Source organism: Neolamprologus multifasciatus, chromosome 3 (genome assembly GCF_963576455.1).
Source record: "Neolamprologus multifasciatus chromosome 3, fNeoMul1.2, whole genome shotgun sequence".
Lineage (NCBI taxonomy): Eukaryota > Metazoa > Chordata > Actinopteri > Cichliformes > Cichlidae > Neolamprologus > Neolamprologus multifasciatus.
Genome location: NC_140441.1, coordinates 25,214,251 through 25,236,850, shown reverse-complemented (window position 1 = coordinate 25,236,850; position 22,600 = coordinate 25,214,251). Strand labels below are relative to the sequence as shown.

At 39.8% G+C, this 22,600-nt stretch overlaps 1 protein-coding gene and 1 long non-coding RNA gene across 3 annotated transcripts; both read right to left on the bottom strand.

Moving 5' to 3' along the window:
- Window positions 1-4,217: 4,217 nt before the first annotated feature.
- six7 (SIX homeobox 7) lies at window positions 4,218-8,844 on the bottom strand. Of its 2 annotated transcripts, none has more exons than XM_085147150.1 (3): window positions 7,493-8,844; window positions 6,179-6,378; window positions 4,218-5,995 (listed from the first exon to the last, which is right to left on the bottom strand). In XM_085147150.1, exons 1-3 carry the CDS (start codon window positions 7,898-7,900, stop codon window positions 5,785-5,787), a joined length of 819 nt encoding a protein of 272 aa, XP_085003276.1. In that variant the 5' UTR covers window positions 7,901-8,844; the 3' UTR covers window positions 4,218-5,784. The 2 variants fall into 2 exon arrangements, with proteins under 2 accessions (XP_085003276.1, XP_085003268.1); XM_085147142.1 differs by having other exon boundaries at window positions 4,219-5,995; window positions 6,179-6,342; window positions 7,493-8,826.
- Window positions 8,845-12,662: 3,818 nt separating this feature from the next.
- On the bottom strand, window positions 12,663-21,228 carry LOC146522245 (uncharacterized). Its single transcript, XR_014871685.1, has 2 exons — window positions 17,606-21,228; window positions 12,663-17,532 (listed from the first exon to the last, which is right to left on the bottom strand). It is a non-coding gene; the product is annotated as an uncharacterized LOC146522245 (long non-coding RNA).
- Between the last annotated feature and the right edge of the window lie 1,372 nt (window positions 21,229-22,600).

The window sequence follows — 22,600 nt, the reverse complement described above, 5'->3', positions numbered from 1 at the left end:
TAATTGATCAAGAGCATTTGTGAGCTCCTCCCTAAAAGCAGAAGTTTTGGCATTTTGTTGGGCTACAGCATACATGTGTGTAACATAATGCCTTTATCTTCCCAGCAAAAAGCCACTACAATGCTCACAGTTATTTTACAGTTTTTCTCCGTTGGTTTGGCTCATTTCTTGAAACTGAAATTACATTCTCAAAACTCTAAGATCATTTGGCAAAACACTCTTACAGTTTACCACAGCACTATAGCTCACCTGCAAAAGCTCATATCTCTTCCAAAACTGTTCACTCAGGCTTCAATCTAAATCCCTTTCTCATTTAAACAGTCAGTGTCTCCAAAATGGCAAAGATCCTTCTCAATAGCTTTGGCTCATTTCTCGACACAGATCGGACATTCTCATCATTCTTGGTGCTTTTGTCAAAATAAACCTGGATGGTTGATCACAACAACATGGTCCACCTGCAAAAGCTCATATCTCCCCTAAAACAGTTCACTTGTGTGTCAAAACTACATTTCTTTCTAATCTGAATAGTCAGTGCCCCCAAAATGCATCGTCCCTTTGGCATTGTGTGAGTACTGCCATACAAAATGTTTAGATGTTTTGTCACTATGGCAGAGGACCAACAATATACAACAGAAAAGAGTAGCCTCCAAGGTTTGACATCACAGACTGCACTCACACTACCAAGGAAATGATAACCATTTTTTATTCACACGCAAAGAAAGTTTCATACATATGTAAAAAGAAAATGTACATTACAGTAGTAAATTGTATGAACACAAAATCAAAAAACAAGGACTTATTCAGTGGTCGCTGTACTCATTCTCCCACTGCACAGTGACTGGAATACTACTCTAAACTGTATAAATTATGTAATTCCATAGTTTACAGTAATTTGTTCAATATATTTCTTGTCATATTTAGTATCACAACATTCCACTAGTCCTCTCCACCTGCTAGTATAGACCTACCACTGTAGGCAGGTGCACACAAAATCTCTCCAGTAAGTTATACATTTTTTGCCTCACGCACAGTGCCCTGTCCTATACAACATATAATTCCATTATAGATTACATAGAGTACATACCTGTTTTCCCTGCGAAAGGTTTGGATGATGGAGGAGACTGTAGAGCGAGGCACATTAGGCTGCACTCGACGACCTGCCTCTGACATTGTGAGGCCATGGTTTATGACATGGTCTATAATTGTGGCCCGAATTTCATTCGGGACACCACAGTGTCTTCGCGCTCCTCGGCCTCTTCCCCCTATTCCTCCACCACGCATTCTCAGTCCTCCTCTTCTTCTTCTTCTTCCTCCTCTTCCTTGAGGAAGAACTTCCCCTTGTCCGTTTGCTTGGCCTTGTCTATCCATGTTCAGAGATCTGACTGGCTCTGGTCAAGCTCTATATATCTGTGTTTGGCAGCACACAATCATGAAACACACCTGTGTGTGACACCTAGTTTCATCTGACTGTCAATGACTGTCATCAATTTATCAAATATTCAAAGAAGTTCATATATGGTATTCATGGCATTATGTTCTTGACCAATTTTGACAATTGAACAGACAGTTGTGCATGCGAGTACTTATACAATGAAATCATGCTGACATGTTTTGGAGAGAATGATCATTAGACTGAGAATCAACTAATCAGTTTAGATCTACAAGATCTATTCATTTGGAAAATGTGCTAAATGTAGGCTAACTGTATAACTGTAGGCTACTTGTACTTAATCATTTGCAAAGATGCACTGAGACAATTGAGACATGTACTGAGGCATTTGCCATTTGATAAAATGAATGAGAAATGCCATTCTGTTGTGAACATTTTGGAGTTTGGAGGTTTGTCCATGTTATTTTGAGAATGTAATTTCTGTTTCAGAAATGAGCCAAATCAATGGAGAAAAACTGTAAAACAACCGACAGCTACATCTCAGAGTCTGCAGGCCTCACTTAGCATTTTAAATGTTCAATTAGACAAACTTTTGATAAGAATGGGCTGTTTGGAAAATCATGGCAGCACAGGTTAAGTTTGCAAAATTGCATGTGAACAAATCAGATGAGACCAAACTGCAGATGTTCGGCTGTGATGCACGGCACCACAAATCGAAACCAAACACAGCATATCAGCTCAAACACCTCATGCACAGTGATGGAGGGGTGATGGATTAGGCTTTGCAGCCACAGCACCTGAACACGTCGCAGTCACTGAGTCAAATTCCTCTGTTTGTTAAAGTATTCTAGAGTCAAATGTGAGGTCATCTGTCCAACAGCTAAAGCTTGGCTGAAACTGTGTCATGCAACAGGACAATGATGTCAAACAGAGAAGCAAATCTACAACAAATAGTCTGAAAAAATAAAAGAATCAAAGGGCTGCAATGGTCCAACGTCCAGACCTCAACCTGATTGAAATATTGTGGTGAGACAGAGAGCTGTGCATAAATGAATGAACTGATGCAGTGTTGTAAAGATGAGTGGGCTAGAATTTCTCCACAGTGATGCGAGAGACTGATAAGTCACACAGAAAATGCTTCAAGTTATTATTAACACTAAAGGTGATTTAAGAAACTACATAAGTCCTGGTATTGCAATTGTAACTGTAACCCACTGCAGAGTAGTTTAAAAAACTCTAAATTTTTACACCTTATATTACAGTTTTTCTCCATTGGTTTGGCTCATTTCTTGAAACAGAAATTACATTCTCAAAATAACATGGACAAACCTCCAAACCTCTTGGCAAATGTTCACAACAGAATGGCATTTCTCATTCATTTTATCAAATGGCAAATGCTTTAGTACATGTCTCAATTGTCTCAGTGCATCTTTGCAAATGATTAAGTACAAGTAGCCTACAGTTATACAGTTAGCCCACATTTAGCACATTTTCCAAATGAATAGATCTTGTAGATCTAAACTGATTAGTTGATTCTCAGTCTAATGATCATTCTCTCCAAAACATGTCAGCATGATTTCATTGTATAAGTACTCACATGCACAACCGTCTGTTCAATTGTCAAAATTGGTCAAGAACATAATACCATGAATACCATATATATGAATTTCTTTGAATATTTGATAAACTGATGACAGTCATTGACAGTCAGGTGAAACTAGGTGTCACACGCAGGTGTGTTCCATGATTGTGTGCTGCCAAACACAGATATATAGAGCTTGACCAGAGCCAGTCCGATCTCTGAACATGGATAGACAAGGCCAAGCAAACGGACAAGGGGAAGTCCTTCCTCAAGGAAGAGGAGGAAGAAGAAGAAGAAGAGGAGGACTGAGAATGCGTGGTGGAGGAATAGGGGGAAGAGGAGGCCGAGGAGCACGAAGACACTGTGCTGTCCCGAATGAAATTCGGGCCACAATTATAGACCATGTCATAAACCATGGCCTCACAATGTCAGAGGCAGGTCATCGAGTGCAGCCTAATCTGCCTTGCTCTACAGTCTCCTCCATTATCCAAACCTTTCGCAGGGAAAACAGGTATGTACTCCATGTAATCTATAATGGAATTATATGTTGTATAGGACAGGGCACTGTGCGTGAGGCAAAAAATGTATAACTTACTGTAGAGATTTTGTGTGCACCTTCCTACAGTGGTAGGTCTATACTAGCAGGTGGAGAGGACTAGTGGAATGTTTTGATACTAAATATGACAAGAAATATATTGAACAAATTACTGTAAACTATGGAATTACCTAATTCATACAGTTTAGAGTAGTATTCCAGTCACTGTGCAGTGGGAGAATGAGTACAGCGACCACTGAATAAGTCCTTGTTTTTTGATTTTGTGTTCATACAATTTACTACTTTAATGTACATTTTCTTTTTACATATGTATGAAACTTTCTTTGCGTGTGAATAAAAAATGGTTATCATTTCCTTGGTAGTGTGAGTGCAGTCTGTGATGTCAAACCTTGGAGGCTACTCTTTTCTGTTGTATATTGTTGGTCCTCTGCCATAGTGACAAAACATCTAAACATTTTGTATGGCAGTACTCACACAATGCCAAAGGGACGATGCATTTTGGGGGCACTGACTATTCAGATTAGAAAGAAATGTAGTTTTGACACATGAGTGAACTGTTTTAGGGGAGATATGAGCTTTTGCAGGTGGACCATGTTGTTGTGATCAACCATCCAGGTTTATTTGACAAAAGCACCAAGAATGATGAGAATGTCCGATCTGTGTCGAGAAATGAGCCAAAGCTATTGAGAAGGATCTTGCCATTTTGGAGACACTGACTGTTTAAATGAGAAAGAGATTTAGATTGAAGCCTGAGTGAACAGTTTTGGAAGAGATATGAGCTTTTGCAGGTGAGCTATAGTGTTGTGCTAAACTGTAAGAGTGTTTTGCCAAATGATCTTAGAGTTTTGAGAATGTAATTTCTGTTTCAAGAAATGAGCCAAACCAATGGAGAAAAACTGTAATATGATACTTAAAGGCATATTCAACAGGCTATATCTGATTCTTTGTAAGCCTTGAGTAAATCTGTGGCTTCATGCTGATTTTGTTTGGTGAAAAAAGCTCAAGCTTTTTGATATTGAAGGTGATTTACAGAAAGACAAACACAGTGTATTCATACTGATCATAGCTAAAAAGAGACTGCGTCGCTTTGGATAAAAATAGGTTCATTTATTTACACAAAACATTACAAAATACACATTTATCATTGAAACGATACTTTATGAGAAATGATGGTCGTTAAGAAAGACAGCAAACAGTAGGCCTTTGCGTGTGTCGTTGTCATGAGGACAGTCTCGTGCCTGATTAGGTCTCACTGTTCTCAGATGTAATAGGCACATTGAGTTAAGACCGACGAGTGTGTTTTATTTTCTCTGATTACTCTTTCATCTCTGCGTCGGCTCCTGCAGGAATTCGTCATCATCAGAGCAGCTCAGGAGCATTTCCAGCAGATTTTGATCAGCGAAAAAGGTAAAACAGCCCACAATGACATGGTTTGTATTTTAAGCAGCATGTGTGCATGGTCTCTCTAAACGTGTTGCTTGTTATTGCATTGCAAAACAGTAATGCCCTTAGTTCCATTTTAAGGCAGTGAAATGTGAGTTGGTACGTCCCTATGTTAACATGCAAACTGCAGCGCAGCAAGATAGATTTTGTACATTTACTGGCTGTTTTTAATTTTAATAAATTTGCCTTTATTATTATTAAGTGTGCCACCACTGGCAGCTGTGCATTGTTTAAATGTAATTTTTCAGGAGTGATAAAACTGTAACACTGTGTGGGGATGTCTCTGCCAGTTCTAGGGGATTTTCACAGTTTGTTTTTGGTTCTTATCGGAAGATAATCGAATGAAACAATGTGCGTGTTAACATACTGACATACAGTAACAGCCTGCACAAGGCATTTTTCTTTTCGTAGCTTCCATAAAAACTGTGAAAACTGTCTCTACCAAAATAGCATTCAACCTTAAAATATTAATATTTAAAATCTCTTCTAAAGCTCATAGGCATGATCTCTACAAATACTTCGCCTGAGAGTTTGAAACTCAACTGGATGTTTATCTTTTTACAGCACTGAGTCACATTAAACTAATACATAACAGTCAGAGTCATGTGCCATGGTGCTTTTTTTTAAGTGCATATCTTTACTTTGTCCACTCACATCCACAACAAGTGGTCTCATCCTTGCCCTCCTCCCACCGAGAACAGCTCTAATGTGTCCGCAGTCACGCTGAAAGTTCAAGTGTCTTTGTAAGTGTGTCTGGGTCTGATCACAGACAGTAGTAAGAGTCTGCCCGTCTGCGACAGAGAGTCCCTCGTCTCAAGACTCAAACTCGCTGTCGCTGCTGACGGAGATCTCCGGGGTGGAGGCTCCGGTTCCTCTGGGCTCGGGCTCTGTGCTGCAGTCGCTGGCCTCGGGGCTGCCCGGGTGGCGAGGGGAGGCGGGCAGCAGGTGGGGGTGATGGTGGCGTCCCTGGAGGGAGCCGTTGGGAGAGCTTTCAGAGGGCAGGAGGGAAGGATCCTGCTGCAGCCTGCATCAGGGGACAGAAAAGAGAAGAAGAGTGAGAAGTCTTGTTTTTAAGAGTGTGAGTGTCGGAGCTGATCTTCAGACAAGTACAGCCACTTCACCTAATTAGTCTCTTTAACTTGACTATACAGGGTTTCTCTCTCTTTCTGAGTCATAACTTGTATAAAATGTGGAATTTCTGAGATACCTGTTCTTTGCTGAGGCAGCTCTGTCTCTTTGCCGGCGGTTCTTAAACCAGTTCCCGACTTGCGTAGGTGTGAGCCCGGTGGCCTGGGCCAGGTGGCGTTTCCTGGACGGATTGGGATACGGATCTTGGAGATACCACTCTCGTAGCAAACTGCGAGTTCTTTCCTGGGTACGAATTAAAATGATGTGGATCATTAAAGACTCTACGTGTCTCATATGACGGATCGAATGAAGGTGACGACAATAAAGTGGTTAGTGTTATTTTCATCCTATTAATTCATCCTATCATCCTATTAAACCGCAATTATCACTCTTATATGATACCTGGTATAATCACATTAGTCCGGATTTATAAATATATAAACACAATCTACATTAGAAGCACACATAACAATGTTTATCCACTAAATTGGATCATGCTAAGTGGTTTAATAAGCTGCTGGAGAAGCTACCCCTCCTGAGGGTTGGAATTAAAGATTAACTCTGAATGATACTTCACCACCCTGCCACTAGAGGGTGCTCACACTTTCAGACACACACTTCCAAGAGGAAAAGTGCATTTTTACTTCCCTCAAATATACTATTTTGTATGTTTAAAGCTGTACTTTGTATACTTTTACCGATTTGTGATTTATAAACTGCACTTTAAAAGCCAAAAATGTCGCCAAATTGCCTCCTGAGGAACTGCAACAAATCTCATGGCATCAAAATGTTACATTTTCTTTCTTTCTTTCTTTCTTTCTTTCTTTCTTTCTTTCTTTCTTTCTTTTGAGTCGAGCTTCTCTGCACATCTGGAAAGCATTGTTAATGTGTCACAAGAAAACAGTTTTATAAATCTAACAGAAGAAGTCTTGCTGTGCAAACCAGCAGTCTGCAAGGTGCAATTTTAACACAGATCCACAGAGGAACTTTTATTTTATCTGTATGAAGCTTATCTGCATCATACAGATAAGCTTAGATTAATTTTGTCATATCTGCACAAAAACAGTTTAACTAATGAAATTATTCAACTTTGTTTTTTTTTTAAAAAGTAGGAAAGTCTCAGAAATTTCTGATCTGAGGGGAAATCCATGACTCTGACCGTCATCATTTTAACAGCTCAAAGACCAGCCACCACGAATACAACAGTCATGTTAAAAAGCTTTGATTTATTAGTTAATGTGTAGTTTGCAGAAATGTTTATGCTTGTTGTAGCAGCCTGGCACTGCAGAGTCCGTGTTTTCCTCAGAAATGAGGGAACACGCGGGTTAGTTTGGAATATCACGACCCTAACCCTCTGTCACCAAAAGCCACGAGAGTGAAACCACAACCCTACCTTGAAGCAGTGCGTCTTCTGCTCGCCGTCCCAGATGGTGCGGGGCAGCGGGAACTTCTTGCGGATGCGGTACTTCTCCACCGGGCCCAGGGGTCTCCCACGGAGCCTCTCTGCCTCTCGGTAGTGCGCGTCCAGCCACAGGTCTTGCAGCTTGGCGTGAGACTCGCGCGTGAAACGGTGACTCTGCAGGATTTGGTAAAGAGCCTCGAAGTTCCCTCCGTGAAACGCGACCAGCGCTCTGGCTCGCATTATGGACTCGTGTCGGTTGAGCGCTTCCCCGGCGGAACCAGGGACGGCGGCTGGCAGGGACCAGAGGAACCGACCGAGGCGCTCGATATCCCCGGTCTCCTCCAGGTTTTCGCACACCCGAGCTACCTGGTCCGGTGTGAACATCGGCAGGGGGAACATCTCGACCTGTTGCTTCGCAGCAGCTCAGAGAAGAAGTGAAGAAGTGGCCAAAAGACGCATGAAATGCTGTATCCGTGCGTAAAGCCCCGCGCGCTCTCTGCCGCTCTCCTTTTTTCAGATGCTGCAGGTTTATTGACACTTGTCTCAATTATCTAGAGCCTGTCTTATGTAACGGAGTTTTTCCTGGTATCTGTGCAAATTGTTTCGGGGAAGCCGGTGTGAAGGGCGTAGGCTGTTCCAGGTTTATAGGCAAATGAAGAAAGAAGACAAGGAGTCGGCCAGTATTTATAGCGGGATACAATTAGCATCTCTGTGGTTGTTTTGAGAAGGATTATACATCCCGGCCATTAGCCTCTTAGTGGGGGGTACTGTGTACAGAGGTGGCTGGCTGATCAGCTTGTTTGGCTTAGCCTGAGGATACATTGACTGCCAGAATGACTGCAGTGAGCAAACAAGTGAGGTTAGGTTGGTTAATCGGTGGAGATGGACCAGTGGAGTTGGAGCCCTGCTGGATGATGGGCTGGAGGAAAGCTGGGCAAGAAAGGGTGCAGGCCACAAAATGGCTCAGTGTCTGAAGAGGAGGCCAATCAAGACTCAAAAAATGCAAAATAAATACAACATTTTTTGGGAGGTTTTCTGTTAAAGCTGTTCTGCCTTTATGTCACCAGTGATAGTCTGATATCTGACAGTATTTCTGCCACACACTTGGATGCCACAATGAAACCCGGATGTCCCATGATATAAAAAAAAAAAATGTCACATTTGCCTGGACATTTGGCCCAGAGGGAATGTCGGACACAAAGCTGTAGGGATCTCCCCACCAGCTAATACCCCTGTAATTAAAGCAGACATGGTTGCACATCGGCTATCCTCTGTGACCTCTCGTCAGGCCGAGACATAATGAAAACGCCCCTGGACATCGACATGCAGCAGAGTGACTCCAGGACACGGAATTAATGATGCGCTACCCGGTTCAATCCTTCTGATCTCAGCAGCTCATTAATCAGTCTGAGGGCAATTCTGTTATTAATCAGGTTAAGGATCCTGAAAGCATCTGTCAGCTGCAATGCAAACATAAACTTTATCTGCACAAAGCACAACATTGAGGAAAAAGTTAGGCAGTTATATAGATGTGGAGTTAGGGTCTGCAAAAAGTTCCTCCGCAGGCAGACACCGATTACTCCCTAGAGTAAATTTAACTTTGCATAAAGGTTGCAGTCAGGTGAAGGATCATCTGCTTTAAAATAAGTAGAAGGAGCTTAAATTTTTGTCTCGAACTCTGTCTAGAATAGAGATACGAGCCCAGCAGACATCAAAGGCTGAGCTATGAACATCTGGAGTCTTAACCTTGTGTTCATGTGAAACACAGACCGTCAAGCTGACACATAATTACCTTTGTGTGCACATCAAACGTGCACAACCACGAGATTAACATGAAAATTAGCTTTGAACACCTTTTTTCACAAAACAAAAAAACCAAACAAAAACTAAGTTTAAAGCCTTTACTCACAAAGGTTGAATATTTTTTCCACAATTCACAACTGCAATTGTCAAAAAGTTGGGACACTGTAAAAAAAAAATAAAAAAAAAAAAATTAAAAAAGGGTAAATTTCTCAGTTTAAACCTTTGTTATTGATGTTCCCAGTGTTCTATTGCAAATAAAATGTTGTTTTATGACATTTGCAAGGTATTTCATTCTGTTTTTATTTCCAAAACTCTGTGACAAAAGTTTTGGAATCAAGGCTTGCATATTCAGGACCCACGGCTGCAAAAGAGCAAACGTTTTATATCTTTTTAAAAATTATTATTTTGCCTTGATAAGGTACTTAAGTAATGATTTTAACCCAGTAACCTGCAACCAGCAACTGGTCAAATAAATTAAGGAAAACAAAGTAAAGCTTTTTTTTCTTTCCTCAGTTGTTTACTTACATAACGAGTTATATTTTGATATTACAAGTATTCAGAAATGTTGTGTTTAAAACTTCAAGTGAGGTAACAGGGAAAAAACTGAGTACTGATTTGAGAGTGATTAGTACTCCACGTGTAAGACACAGCAATCATCATCTATGAGATCTTATTAGATTGTGGGACCTCTGCAGATTTTCTGGGATCAGCAGTGGAATGATTAGAAGAGAGGATATCTACCTCTTCAATTTTGACTATTGCATGAAAAACAGCTCTTACAGGGAAAAGAATAAAATGTGATCCGCCGAGGATGGAGACCGGATATGGTAAAAGACAAACAATAATTCCTGACTTAAGAACTGAAGCACAACTACAGACAGTTATGAGCCAGGTGGTCAAAAGTCACAACACGGGTCAAAGATGTAATTTCTAAAACATTTTGGACATTTTGGATTATCTAATTATGTTTTTCCCCCTACATGTTTCTCCCTATTCTGATGTTTATCCCCTTGTCAAAAAAAAAAAAGAAAAATTCAGAATTCAAAAGTGGCATTATATATCTGTTATTACATCTTTTTCCAAACTTGTCCAGAACAAAAATGTAAATACAGGATGAAGCGATCATACATTTTTAATTGGTAAACTAATTCTTTAAAGTAACAGATATCACCATGAAGTTTCTCCAGCTTGTTACTACATTATAAAAGTTATTTTTCTAAAGGCAAGTTGTTAAAATGTGCAAATGAGGTATCTCATTAATCACACACCAATTTGCATAAATGTCAAATAAACAAAGTGTGTTAAAATAAACACCTAAATGTGTATTTGGATACTTTATTTCCAATATTCTGAATGGAGACAAAGATCCAGTTTATTAAAATGTCTTTAGCTGATTTTCCTTTAATAAGTAGTTGATTAATGTTTTAGAGGTTTTCCAGATCTGTTCCTGAGATGCTGTTTACGAGAGTTTAGGGTATAGAAAGGGTGTAGAATTACTTTGTAAGCAGAAGGCGATCATCTGATACGTGTTAGAGCCTAAATCTAGATTAAAATACCAGGTGGGATTGGTGAGCTAATGGAAAGGTGGTTAGCTGTGTGTGCGTGTGTGTGTGTGTGTGTGTGTGTGTGTGTGTGTGTGTGTGTGTGTGTGTGTGTGTGTGTGTGTGCGTCAGTCACACTCATTGTCACAGAAAGGGGGAAATGAGCTCAGTGAAGATCATGCTCATAGTTAATCTAACCCGTCCAAGTTTCAGACATTTGACCACTGACCACCACCCCACCACACACACACACACACACGCACGCACACGCACGCACACGCACACACACGCACACACACGCACACACACGCGCACACCTTCATTAAAATAAATACCCCCCTACCCAATCTGTTTAACACTTTGAGAGCAGACTGAACCAAAATCTGCTTAAGTACTCCCAAGCCGTTAGAGCAGAATGAATAATAAGATGGAGGAATAAAAAGATTATGCATGTGTTTGTGGAGGAGAGGAGGCAGTGGGAGGCTCAGAGGGTTCATTTTATATAGTCTTAAAATAGAAAATCACTCACCGTGACTCTTTTTTTTTTTTGTAGATACTAAAAAGGATCATAAAATGTTGCCTCTAAACAAAACTAAGGCCTGTATCATAAAAATAACTCACAAAGTAATTATTGCTGTACTGTAAATATCAACATTTCACCGAGTTCTTTTGATTCCTGCATTATTGAGGCACTGCAAATTATGTAATCCCAACAGTACATGTGAAATCAGAAGTGCAGTTATTGTTTTGTAATTTTTCTTAATAAAATGCTTCCAGCTCAACTTTTATTTTGATTATATCCAACTAAACCATGTGTACATTAATGGTGATTTAGGAAACACTTTAAAAAATCTTATTATTGAAGCTTCAACAGGAGGTCCGACTTGTTGATGTAAGGGAGGCCTTTGGCCTTTGTGGGGTGAAAAAACAATATAAACTATATATCAGAGAGACACCAAAAACTTTAGCAGAGGCCACATCAATAATCGGGGTATTGCTTATAAAGAGTGAATATCCTGACCAGCTCAGAGACACCAAAAGATCGGAAAGAAAACTAAAGTGAATGATCACAGAATTATTTCCATAGTTAATCAAATCAGCTTCACCACATCTAAACAAGTCAAGCAACTCTTGTGGTGGTACGGTAGGAGCGTCACTGTCAAACGCCACAGTCAAGAGATGCTTTCATGAAGGGAAATTTACAACAAGGTGAAAACCACATATTACACTCAAGAAGAAGAAGAAAACCAAGATGAACTTGTAGCAGAAAGATGGGAAGAGAGAAATCTGGAGAAAGAAAACTGTCTAACACGGTGGAGGTGGCATGAAGTGTGAAGTGTACAGGGCTGTACTCTCTGCTCAGATTCAGCCAAAAGCTGCAAAGCTGATCAGACAGGACTTCACTGTGCAATGAGATAATGGCCCAAAGCAAACTGTGAGAGCAGCCTGAGAGTTTCTCAAGGCCAAGAAATGAGATATTCATCAGTGTCTGAGTCAATCACCTGATCTCAACCTAATCACAGTTACTGCAGAAAAATAATTTGTACAGTCATAGATGACTTTCTTATTGGCATGTCCTCAGTTACTGGTTACAGTACATTTAGTCCCTGTCGTGTTCTTCTACTACTTTTTTATGATGCGGCCTTTTCCTAAAATCCTTTAAATAATTGATTTTCATGACTCTATATTCATTTCCCTTTTATGAAAAGGCACAACTAGAATTTTAGGGACTATCTAGGTTTTACTTTAAAAAAAACAAAAGCTGAATTATCAAAATAATAAATGTATTCTGAGCCATTATAAGGTATTTGTGACTGTTGTTTTTTCTCTTGACGTCAGCTGCAGCAAACGCAGCTCCAAAGCTCTGGAGCAGCCTCCTCCTACAGTTCAGGTTGTCGGCCTCACAAAACAGATTTTAAATCTCAACTAGAAACTAACTGCGTCTTTCTGTGAACAGCATAGGTTTTTATTTTAATCATATTTTAACTATGTCATCTTATTGTTTTGTAATTCTGTTTTCCTGATTGTTATGTTTGCTGTTGTGCTTAAATTTGCCCAATTACTCAAGTGGTGCCTCTACAAATAGTTCTGTAACATCTACAATACTCTAATATTATTTATGTATATGTGCAAAGAATATTGTCCAGTTTACTGATTTCCACATTTTTCCTTAAAAAAACATCATCTGCATTTTCTGTATGTTTGTGGCTCATTCCAAATCCCCTGATGAAGCAGAGTTTTCACACGAGTGTCGTTTGCCCATCGTGATGTACCTGGTCTTAAATACACACTCCGGTCCCTGAATTGGGACACAGCTTATGGGTGTTAACAAGGTGACAGACTGCCAGTCTGTCTAGAGTATACCTTGACTTTTTCCGAATACACACTGGGTTAAGTTTCATCTTCTTGACACGATACGCTGATTCTTAACAACCGTAAGTTGGAGGAAATCCTCTGGTTTATGTTTGTAGTGATCAATCACTTTTCAGGAAAGCAGAAATAGATCCAGTTGCTGAACTTCGGATGCTGATTTTTCTTTAGCTTTTTATTTTTTTTTTTGCCTGATTTGTTTACAGAAAGACAAACCTGGATCTCATAGTTATCATATGATAGTCACTGGGTTCCCAGATTGGTGTGATGCTAATCATAAAAAAATCATAAAGAAATGGAGACAGGAAGGCTGACATTTGTCCTTCAAGTTTTACTGTAATGTGTTATTTAACAAAAGAGGACTATGCCAACCCCTGGTCTGAGTCAGTCATGTATGTGAGACACCCTCTAACAATAAAATGAGGTTTAATCCATTTATTACTCTTCACAGCATTTTCATTTCCATATACTGTTGAGGTCTGACCCCAAAGCCGTCAGGCTCTAGGTATTTAACCTCCATGAATATATTAAAACAACCAGACATGCACATACATACACACACACACACACTGCCTCATTGGCTGGACTAATATATGATGAAGCACCAAACTGGCATAATTAATCAGCGGCTTAAACAGAAATATCCTGATTAAAAAATGACCTGTTGATTTTGCCAACAAAGCAGGGGGCATGCATCTGTTTTGTGTGTGTGTGTGTGTGTGTGTGTGTGTGTGTGTGTGTGTGTGTGTGTGTGTGTGTGTGTGTGTGTGAGGAATGGGGAGTATTACCACACTGTATAAATCCACACCAAGCACAATTAACAAGCAATGGGGAGGAGAAGTAATTAGTATTATCTGCTTATCGCCGTCAACCCCTATTCTAAGGAAAAGGGGTTAAAAAACACACAATGACGCACACACACACACACACACACACACATACAAGCACGCACACACTAATTCCCTCCAGGCAAATGTGTAAGAGCTAATTACAAGCTCATTTACAACTCTATGCAGTCTCCACTCAGACAGGTCCACCCCCTCTGCATCCTCCCCTCCCTTTACCCCCAAAACTCCTGCATGTTAGCTTTACCTCTCAGCTCAAGCCGGGAGCTCTCAGCAAACGACAAAAGTGACTTCCTCATCTGTTGCTGTGGGGTGTAAAGAGAAGAGAAAAGAAGATCTCTTGATTATATAGACACAGGTGATATAAAGTCAGCGTGGATGGAAAAAACTGATAGGAGATAACAGTAACAACATTTGGTGGGTTATTGGTGAATACAAAGAATCAATAAGGGAAAAGTCATACCTTTGTACAGGTGTGATGTAAAATATGTGAATGGTTTTGGTATAACTGAAGATGCCTCACTGAACAAACCCTTTGAGAAATGTTGTGGCCTCTAAACAAAATCTTTATTTAGATGCAATCCTGTGAAAAACTTAGGACACCCTCAATGCTTTTATAGGAACCAAGCAGCAGTAGTAACAGCCAGGTGAGACTACTGCTGCTTGATTCAATGAACTGATCATAAGCAAGTTTGAGCATCTCCATAAAAGCAGAGGTTTTGAAAGCTCGCTGGTCTGGAGCATTCAGGTGTGCATTAAAACTCAAGACAGGAGTGGACGTTCAACCAAGCTCAGACCAATACTCAGAGAAACGGCAAAATCAGAAGAGTTACATCTCAGACCCTAGAAACTTTAGCTAGCCTGTTAAACATAATTTGTCAGTATAATTAGAAAAACACTGAACAAGAATGAACTTTTTGGGAGAAGAATACCTTGTCTCTGTAAAAAGGACATGGCTGCACAGCTTCAGTTTGCAAAACTGTATCCTTACAAAACAAAAGTTTAAAACAAAAAGTACTTTGGAAAGAAAAGACCAAAGTGGAGACTTTAGGTCATACTGCACATCACCATGGTAAAAAACAAAAACAACATATCAGCACAAACACCTCATGTGACCTGCCAGCACGGTGGTGGAGGGGTCATTATTTGGGCTTGTTTTACATCCACAGGATCTGAACACCTCGCAGTCACTGAGTCGGCCATGACCTCCTCTGTATACCAAAATATTCTAGAGTCAAATGTGTCTGATGGCTAAAACCCGCCAAAACTGGGTAATGAAGCAGAACAATGACCGCAAGCACAGCAGGAAATCTATAACAGAATGACTGAAAAACAAAAGAATCAAAGTTTTGCAACGATCCAGCCAGCAAGTCCAGACCTTAACCTGATTAAAATGTTGCGGCGGGACCTTAAGAGAGCTCTGCACGAATGAATACCTGCAAACTCAAGTCACAAATATGTCAATATGACTCAGCAAAATTCAAGTCAAGTGGCTTTATTGTCATTCCAACCATGTGCAGTGGTACACTACACAGTGAAACGAGACAACGTTTCTCCAAGACCATGGTGCTACACATCACATATAACAGACAATCAACACGGGACCACATAAAGTGCAAAAACTGCAAAAAAAACAAAACAGAGAGCAACACGAGACAGAACAGAACGATACAGACACAACAGTGCAGTAGAAACGTGCAAAAATGACAGTTGGTTGTGCAAAAGACTGACCATTGTGCAAAAAGTAACTTGGTGTATGAAAGCATGTGTGTGCCAGTCCAGTCACTGAGTGTTCAGGAGTCTAACATTGGGCTGTTTCGCAGTCTGGCAGTGAGGGTCCAGATGCTTCGGTACTTCTTGCTAGAAGGCAGCGGGGTGAAGAGTGTGAGGGTGTGTGGGGTAATATTCCTCCGCAATAATGTGAGACACTGATACATCACACAGAAAAGGATTTTGCTTCAAGTTATTGCAGCTAAACTGTTTAATCATGAGGTGAATTTAGTTTTTTAAACCACTGTATTGATAAGTTCAGAATATGCAGCGTTAGGAACAGCTCATTAAAGCCAAAGACTAACTGGTTAATCGAATAATTTACAGGTTTTATTTTTACTTAGTTTTACATTTGTCTTTTCATTTACAGGGTTTGCTCATTTTGGTTTAGTTTTTGAATTAGTTTCAGTTTTTGTCTTAATTTCAGGTCGTATTTGTCAGCTGCAAATTTAAGCCTTTTATAGCAGATATTCTAATGCAAACCCTTCACTCACAGTCATGTAGACATCAAAATCTTAGTAAACATGACAAATGTGACCAAATTAGACCAAACCTGCGAAGGTTTCTTCATACAGAGTGTTGTAGGTCTCAGGTTTCAGTTATTTAGCTTTTATTTTTCATTTCAGTTAACTATCCTTTGATTTAGTTTGTTTTACTTATAATAACTTATAATGTAATAACCCCGGTTATGAGATTCAACCACAGTTAAAGCACTCACAATTGCAAATTTAGAAGATTTAATTTCCAGAACCCTGAAGGAAGCTCTTAAAAGTCAGTAATCTTGAGGCATGTGCTGTTCCTCGTAGTGCCTGGTTTCTTAGCATTACAGCATTTCCAAGAGAAATCTGAACTCTGTGAATTAATTAGTGGCTCAAAGCAACAGGGTCTTTAAAAGAAAATTCAGCCCTATTATTTGTAACATTTGTGCTTTCCAGGTATCACTAACAGGTGGGTTGGGTTGTTGTTCCCTCCAGCACAATGAACTACCTCCAGACAGTATCATGTTCCCTGTTTGTGGGATCAGCTTACCACAAGCTCACGGTTAGCTGGCAAACTCTAATTTAAGCCAAAGAAAAAATAGCCCAGCAAATCACTGCTTGCACTGGATTGTTTCTTTTCTTTTCTTTGCTAATTGTGGTCACAGAGCTTTGTATAGACCTGCCTACGTGGGGAACAAAGGTAAAAGATAACACCCAGAAACCCAATGAGGTCACAGAAATGTGGAGGATTGGATTTCTTGTGATTTTTTTAGCATTATTAAATTTAAGAGGATTTCAAATTTTCATCATCTTTGTCTCTTTTTTTTCATGTGTGACTTTTAAAGACATATTTTCTGTTTTTTTAAGAAACAGCAATTAAAAATCAAGATCAAAACCGAGACTGCTGTCTCGGTTTTAAGGGTTTAAAGCCGACTCCCCGAATTTATGCATTTCTTTATGTTGGAAGAAGTTAAATATTTTTAATGAATAATACAAATATAACAGCACAGCAGCCTGTATAAAAAGTAGATATGTACAGCTGAAATATTCAGTACATCAGTAAACAACAGTGTGCACTGATATCATTTCACAAGCTTTGATTTTAGATCAGCTACACAAACAGCGTAGACTTTTTTCAGTTATCTGTCTTGTCACAGGAGCCTGGTCTTCCTCTGTGATCCTCTTCATCATATGTAACAGGTGCTGGTGGTTGTTTAGGAATCCTGAGGGATTTAAGGTGGGACTTATTTTTACCTAATACTATAATGCTCATTAATTCCTGCTTTGGTGACTTACCTCCCCTGATCCTCTCTGGACCGCCCGGCCCTGCCCAGCCTAGCCTCGCCCTCTGTGCTGCTGACGCTGTCAGGGCCTCGACGAGGAGGATAATACAGCACTGAAAGATAGATGTCTACATGTCTGACGTTTATATGTCGTAAATATAAGCAAACTTTGTGGCCTATAACCTGAAATGTGGTGTGTTTTTTCTTTAGATTGTATTGATGTCAAATGGGATAAATATGAGACAAACCCACAAAAAAGTAAATTAACTGGATGTTAATACTTTGACTTGAATGATTCTGCAGCTATAGTTTGGTGTGTTTTTGGTACACCTTAAAATATACATTAGTAAATGTAAGCAGAACTTAATTTAAATAAATGCACATTACATACCAATTATGTTTGCTGCTGTTCTGAACTTCTGAGCTTCAGCATGAACTTCTTCCAGAGTAGGACAGGTTTTACTGCTTTATTACGGAGCCCCGCAGGGGACATGGGAGAAAAAAAAAATTAAGACGGACTTTTGCGAGATCTCGCAAAACTAACTCGGGATCTCGCAAAAGGGAGGAACACCGCTTTCCCGACACATCGTGCCTCGACCTCCCGGTCGGCATCGAGCCAGCGTCCGAAGAATGCGGCTAAAACGTTTGCGAGAGCTCGCAAAAGTTTTGCGTTGACACCTGTCAACATGTGTCTCCTCCAAGCTGCACTAAATCATATAAAGATAATTGTTCACACCAAAACGGGACATCATAAAACATGCTGCACTTAACTGGTAATTTACTGTTTTACTCTGGTAATTTAGTAAATAATACACTGTGTGTAAATAGGCAACAGTCCCTCAAATAAATTAATACATAAATTATATATTGTTACAATTACACAAAACTGTTCCTGGTGTACTTGACTTTTAGGACCTCCAAGCCTGAAGTTATCTTCATTATCAGTTAGAGCCCCTCCTCATCCTTTTCTTCTTCTTCTTTGGTGCAGCCCTATAAATTTGGGGTAGCCCTTCGGCCTCTCCCTTTTCTACAATTCCCCTGTGGGAGCTCGTGTCATTTCTTTTAGAACAGTAATTATATCTTTATCCACCCTGGTGGGTTTTTTTTTCTGATCTGTGTGAAATATGTTGCATGTAAGTTTGTACTTTATGTTTAATGTAAAAATAAATACAGCGTCCTTTTCTACAATTCCCCTGTGGGAGAGGAGGTGGAGCGAGCAAGTTATTTACTTTCTTTTTACCTTTCATTGTCAGACACAATGCACGAACACACCGGTTACACAAGGTATGTAAAAAAAAAGCATCTCTGAATGTAGAACCTCAAAGCAGAAGGGCTACAGCAGCAGAAGACCACACTGGAAGCCACTCAAATTAGATGTTGCCAAATTAGATGGAAAATTGTTGGCTGGTCTGATGAGTTTTGATTTCTGCTGCAAAATTCAGATGGTCAGGTCAGAGTTTCGCATTAGCAACATGAAAGCATAGTCCAACAGAGCACCTTTATGATGTGGTGCAACGGGAGATTCTCATGATGGATGTACAGCCGGAAAATCTGCTGCAACTGTGTGATGCTGTCACGTCAGGAATATTTTTAGCATCTTGATGAATCTGAGCCATGAAGAATTAAAGCAGTTCTGAAGAAAAAACAGTACTAGCACTGTGTACTTAATGAACTGAGTGGAGAAAGTTAACTTGTTTGCAAAATTTGAATAAAATTTTAGTTAATCAACACAAAACTAAAGGTTTAAATCAGTTTTTACCAAACGTATTACTCACATATCCTCACTTTTATCTTTCTGCAATCAGATCTGATGTGGACGCTTACACACTGACGTGATGCATTAACCAGGAGCCATATGCCTGCGCTCATTCAGCCTTAAGACCTCTTCATGCTGTTCTAAGCTGTAATGATAAATAATGTTCTCAAATTTCATTTAGATTTTTTAATTGTTTGTGTGGATTATTGAAATTTGCAATTACGCAATTAATTAACCGTATCAAAAGTGTGTTCATGTGATCTGAAATAATATGACCTAATTACTAGTTTATTGATCATTTATTAGGTGTATTTAAATAAATAGTACAGCGCACAGGGTCTGAAGGGCACTATGCTGCATTTTTCAACCAAAACCAAAATTATCTTTAAAGCTAAGCTCCAGCAAACAGTAAACATGTGAAAAAGCTTCATTTATATCAGTATCATAGTCCTTTTTCAGTTTGTGTTACTGTAATAAATGTTTTTTTGTTGCACCTCCAAACATTCGATACAACCTCTGGCGTCATGAGTGCAACAAAATACACAACAAAGAAATAAATAGTGAAAACAAATAGTCGCGCTCACTCGTGGCTTATATTGATTTCCATTAAAGCCATGTTGTGTGATCCTTTGATACAGTGGCTGATAGTTCAACTAAAGTTTAATCTGTCAAATAAATCCGACCTAATCTCTTGTTCCACAACCGCTACATCGAGTATATTAACGTCTGTAACTGCTTAGCAGAAGTGCTTCTACTCAGCCATCGGTGCTACACTTCATAAACCTTTACAAGTACACAACAATCCATCACGTTCTCTATCGATGCAGATAATATCAGTCAGGTCTTCTCTGAGACATTGTTGTCATACACCCGGGTTGTGTTGTGCAAACACTGGGGTAATGGTATCATAGCGCCCAACATCTGTTAGTGAATTATGGTGATAAATGAGCCTTGTATTAGCACATCGATCGATGCAGAAGCTATTGTAAGTGTGTGTGAGTGTGTGTGGCTGGTGCAGACCATATGTTTCCCTTTTTTTTTAAACCACCTGCCTTATTTCGTGCTTACAAGCTACCTCTAACATGTTCAGGCCTCCTCAAGCTGTTCTTTAGCAGTTTTGGCGGTTTGATGGTGCGTGTTGTCCTTGTGGGGGGGCTAGTTTAAGCGGCTGCTTAAACAATGTTTAAGTTGGTGGTGAGTGTCAAAGTAACAGCAAAATGAGGTTTCCCTGCTGAACGCTGCATTGTAATGAGATGATCGATGTTAATTTTACCTGTCAGAGGTTTTAGTGCTGTGACTGAACAGTGTGTTCTCTCCAGACAACACATGTATGAATGCAAAGCTGACAGCTTCTAATGATTACGCTGCTAGTGTGTCTGCATTTGTCTATATGTGTATGGCTCCTGGATCTTTTGCTGGGTTCATGTGACAGCCGGGGCGAGAGGCTAAGAGGCGTTAGCTTGGTGAGAAGGATTACCTATATCTGTTAGGCCTCCTTTTCCTTCCCTTGGGCAGTGTCACGTCTCATTACTTCTGTCCTCCAGCCTGGATAGTCTGGCTTTAGTGGGATGCATTTAAAATGCAGGCAGCCGGGGCATCCAGGAACACCAGGTTTAGAGGTAGAGTGATATGTGTGCCCTTTGCCTGAGAGGCTTTCTTTGGTAAGTAGACAGGTAAACTTCTCCCAAAGCTGGCGTGGATGGCAGCTAAGCCTTCGCTTGTTTAAGTGAAACGGATGCATGCATCACAGAGATCGACATGCCCAGCGTGTGGTTACAATCTGTTGTTGGGATTGTTGATCAAAACAAGAGTGTTTTTGTGTTTGTGATTGAGACCTGAATCTTATTAACAGGCACCATTACAAGAATGAAAAGGAGAAGGGTGGAGGCAGATAGATAGATAGATAGATAGATAGATAGATAGATAGATAGATAGATAGATAGATAGATAGATAGATAGATAGATAGATAGATAGATAGATAGATAGATAGATAGATAGATAGATAGATAGATAGAACTTGTACTATTCTAACAAGTCACCACCTTTATTATGAAAATGAAGCTGCTGCCATATCGATGATGATTTGGCCTGAACATTTCACATTTTGATTCATGACTCCATCAGACCTGTTCCACTGAATTTCATGTCAGTTCTTGTGTAATTTGCCAAATCTCAGCTTACCTGACATACTTTCCCTTCTGTAAGAATGGCTTCTTGACAGCCACCTTTCCACTGTGACCATTTCTGATGAGGCTTTAGTAAACAAGGGAGAGATCAACTGAAAGACCAAATGTCTCTCTCACCTTGTGTCAGGATTGTTTCCTCTTTATTAAGAGTATGACTCTCAGATACTGTGAATCTGTTGTAGAAAGCCTGACTCTGCACATCCTGCTGAGATATGCCAGGTTTTCAGCTAATAGCTCTTTGGGAATCACCTTGACTTTACATCTGTCAAACTATGCTACCTTTGCTTTTTTTCACAGATTCAACTAAAGAATTTGGAACAAGTGTTAGATCAGTGGCCTAACAAACAGAAAATCATTTCACTAGCTGGGCCCACGTCCTCATTTTAGGTTTAACAGTGTTTGAGTAGGTAAATGCTTTGACATGAATTGAGCTGCGGTTTGGGGAAGGCCTCGAAGGGGACTGGCGATGGCTACCAGGCCTGGCAGATCCCCATGTACTAAGTGAAGAAGTTAAAGAATTGAGAACAAGGAGGGAGGGAGGGTGGTACGTAAACGAGAATGATTGGCTTGCAGAACTGGGGGGACCTACATAGATGACAGCCGGAAGGAGCGTGTTTGGAGGCGTGGTCCTGCTCCTGAAAGTCTGATACATAATCTCCATTTCTTTGAAAATGGACAGGTACAAGGAGTGAAGAACAGTTGATAGACCTCCAGAAAGCTTTGAGAATTATTGTTAAGAAAATCTGCATCCTTAGAAGAAAAATATAAGGAAATGAGTTTTGTAAAAAAAAAAAAAAAAAAAAAAAAAAGCATCGCTGTAATAGATCTAAAACAAGCTGTCTAGCAGAAAATTAATGGAAAAAATTATGACCAGTCAAAGACATCCAAGTAATTTTTGAAGTGAAAGATATCATGGTCCCTGATAAACGTGAGGGTTTGCTCCTTTTTCTGTTATGTGGTTATGTGTAAAGATCATATTTCCTTTTTTTTTTTTTAGAGATATTTGACTCTGTGCTGGAGAAAGAAATTTCAAGCAACAAAACATTAAATGATCAATCATTAAGT

What these genes read in the sequence shown, in the direction of transcription:
- six7 (XM_085147150.1), bottom strand. Translation starts at nt 7,900, where the DNA reads ATGTTCCCCCTGCCGATGTTCACACCGGACCAGGTAGCTCGGGTGTGC. An exon ending in AGAAGACGCACTGCTTCAAG is followed by an intron (nt 6,379 to 7,492) that starts GTAGGGTTGTGG and finishes AGACACGTAGAG; the next exon opens with TCTTTAATGATCCACATCAT. An exon ending in GCTGCCTCAGCAAAGAACAG is followed by an intron (nt 5,996 to 6,178) that starts GTATCTCAGAAA and finishes CCCCTGATGCAG; the next exon opens with GCTGCAGCAGGATCCTTCCC.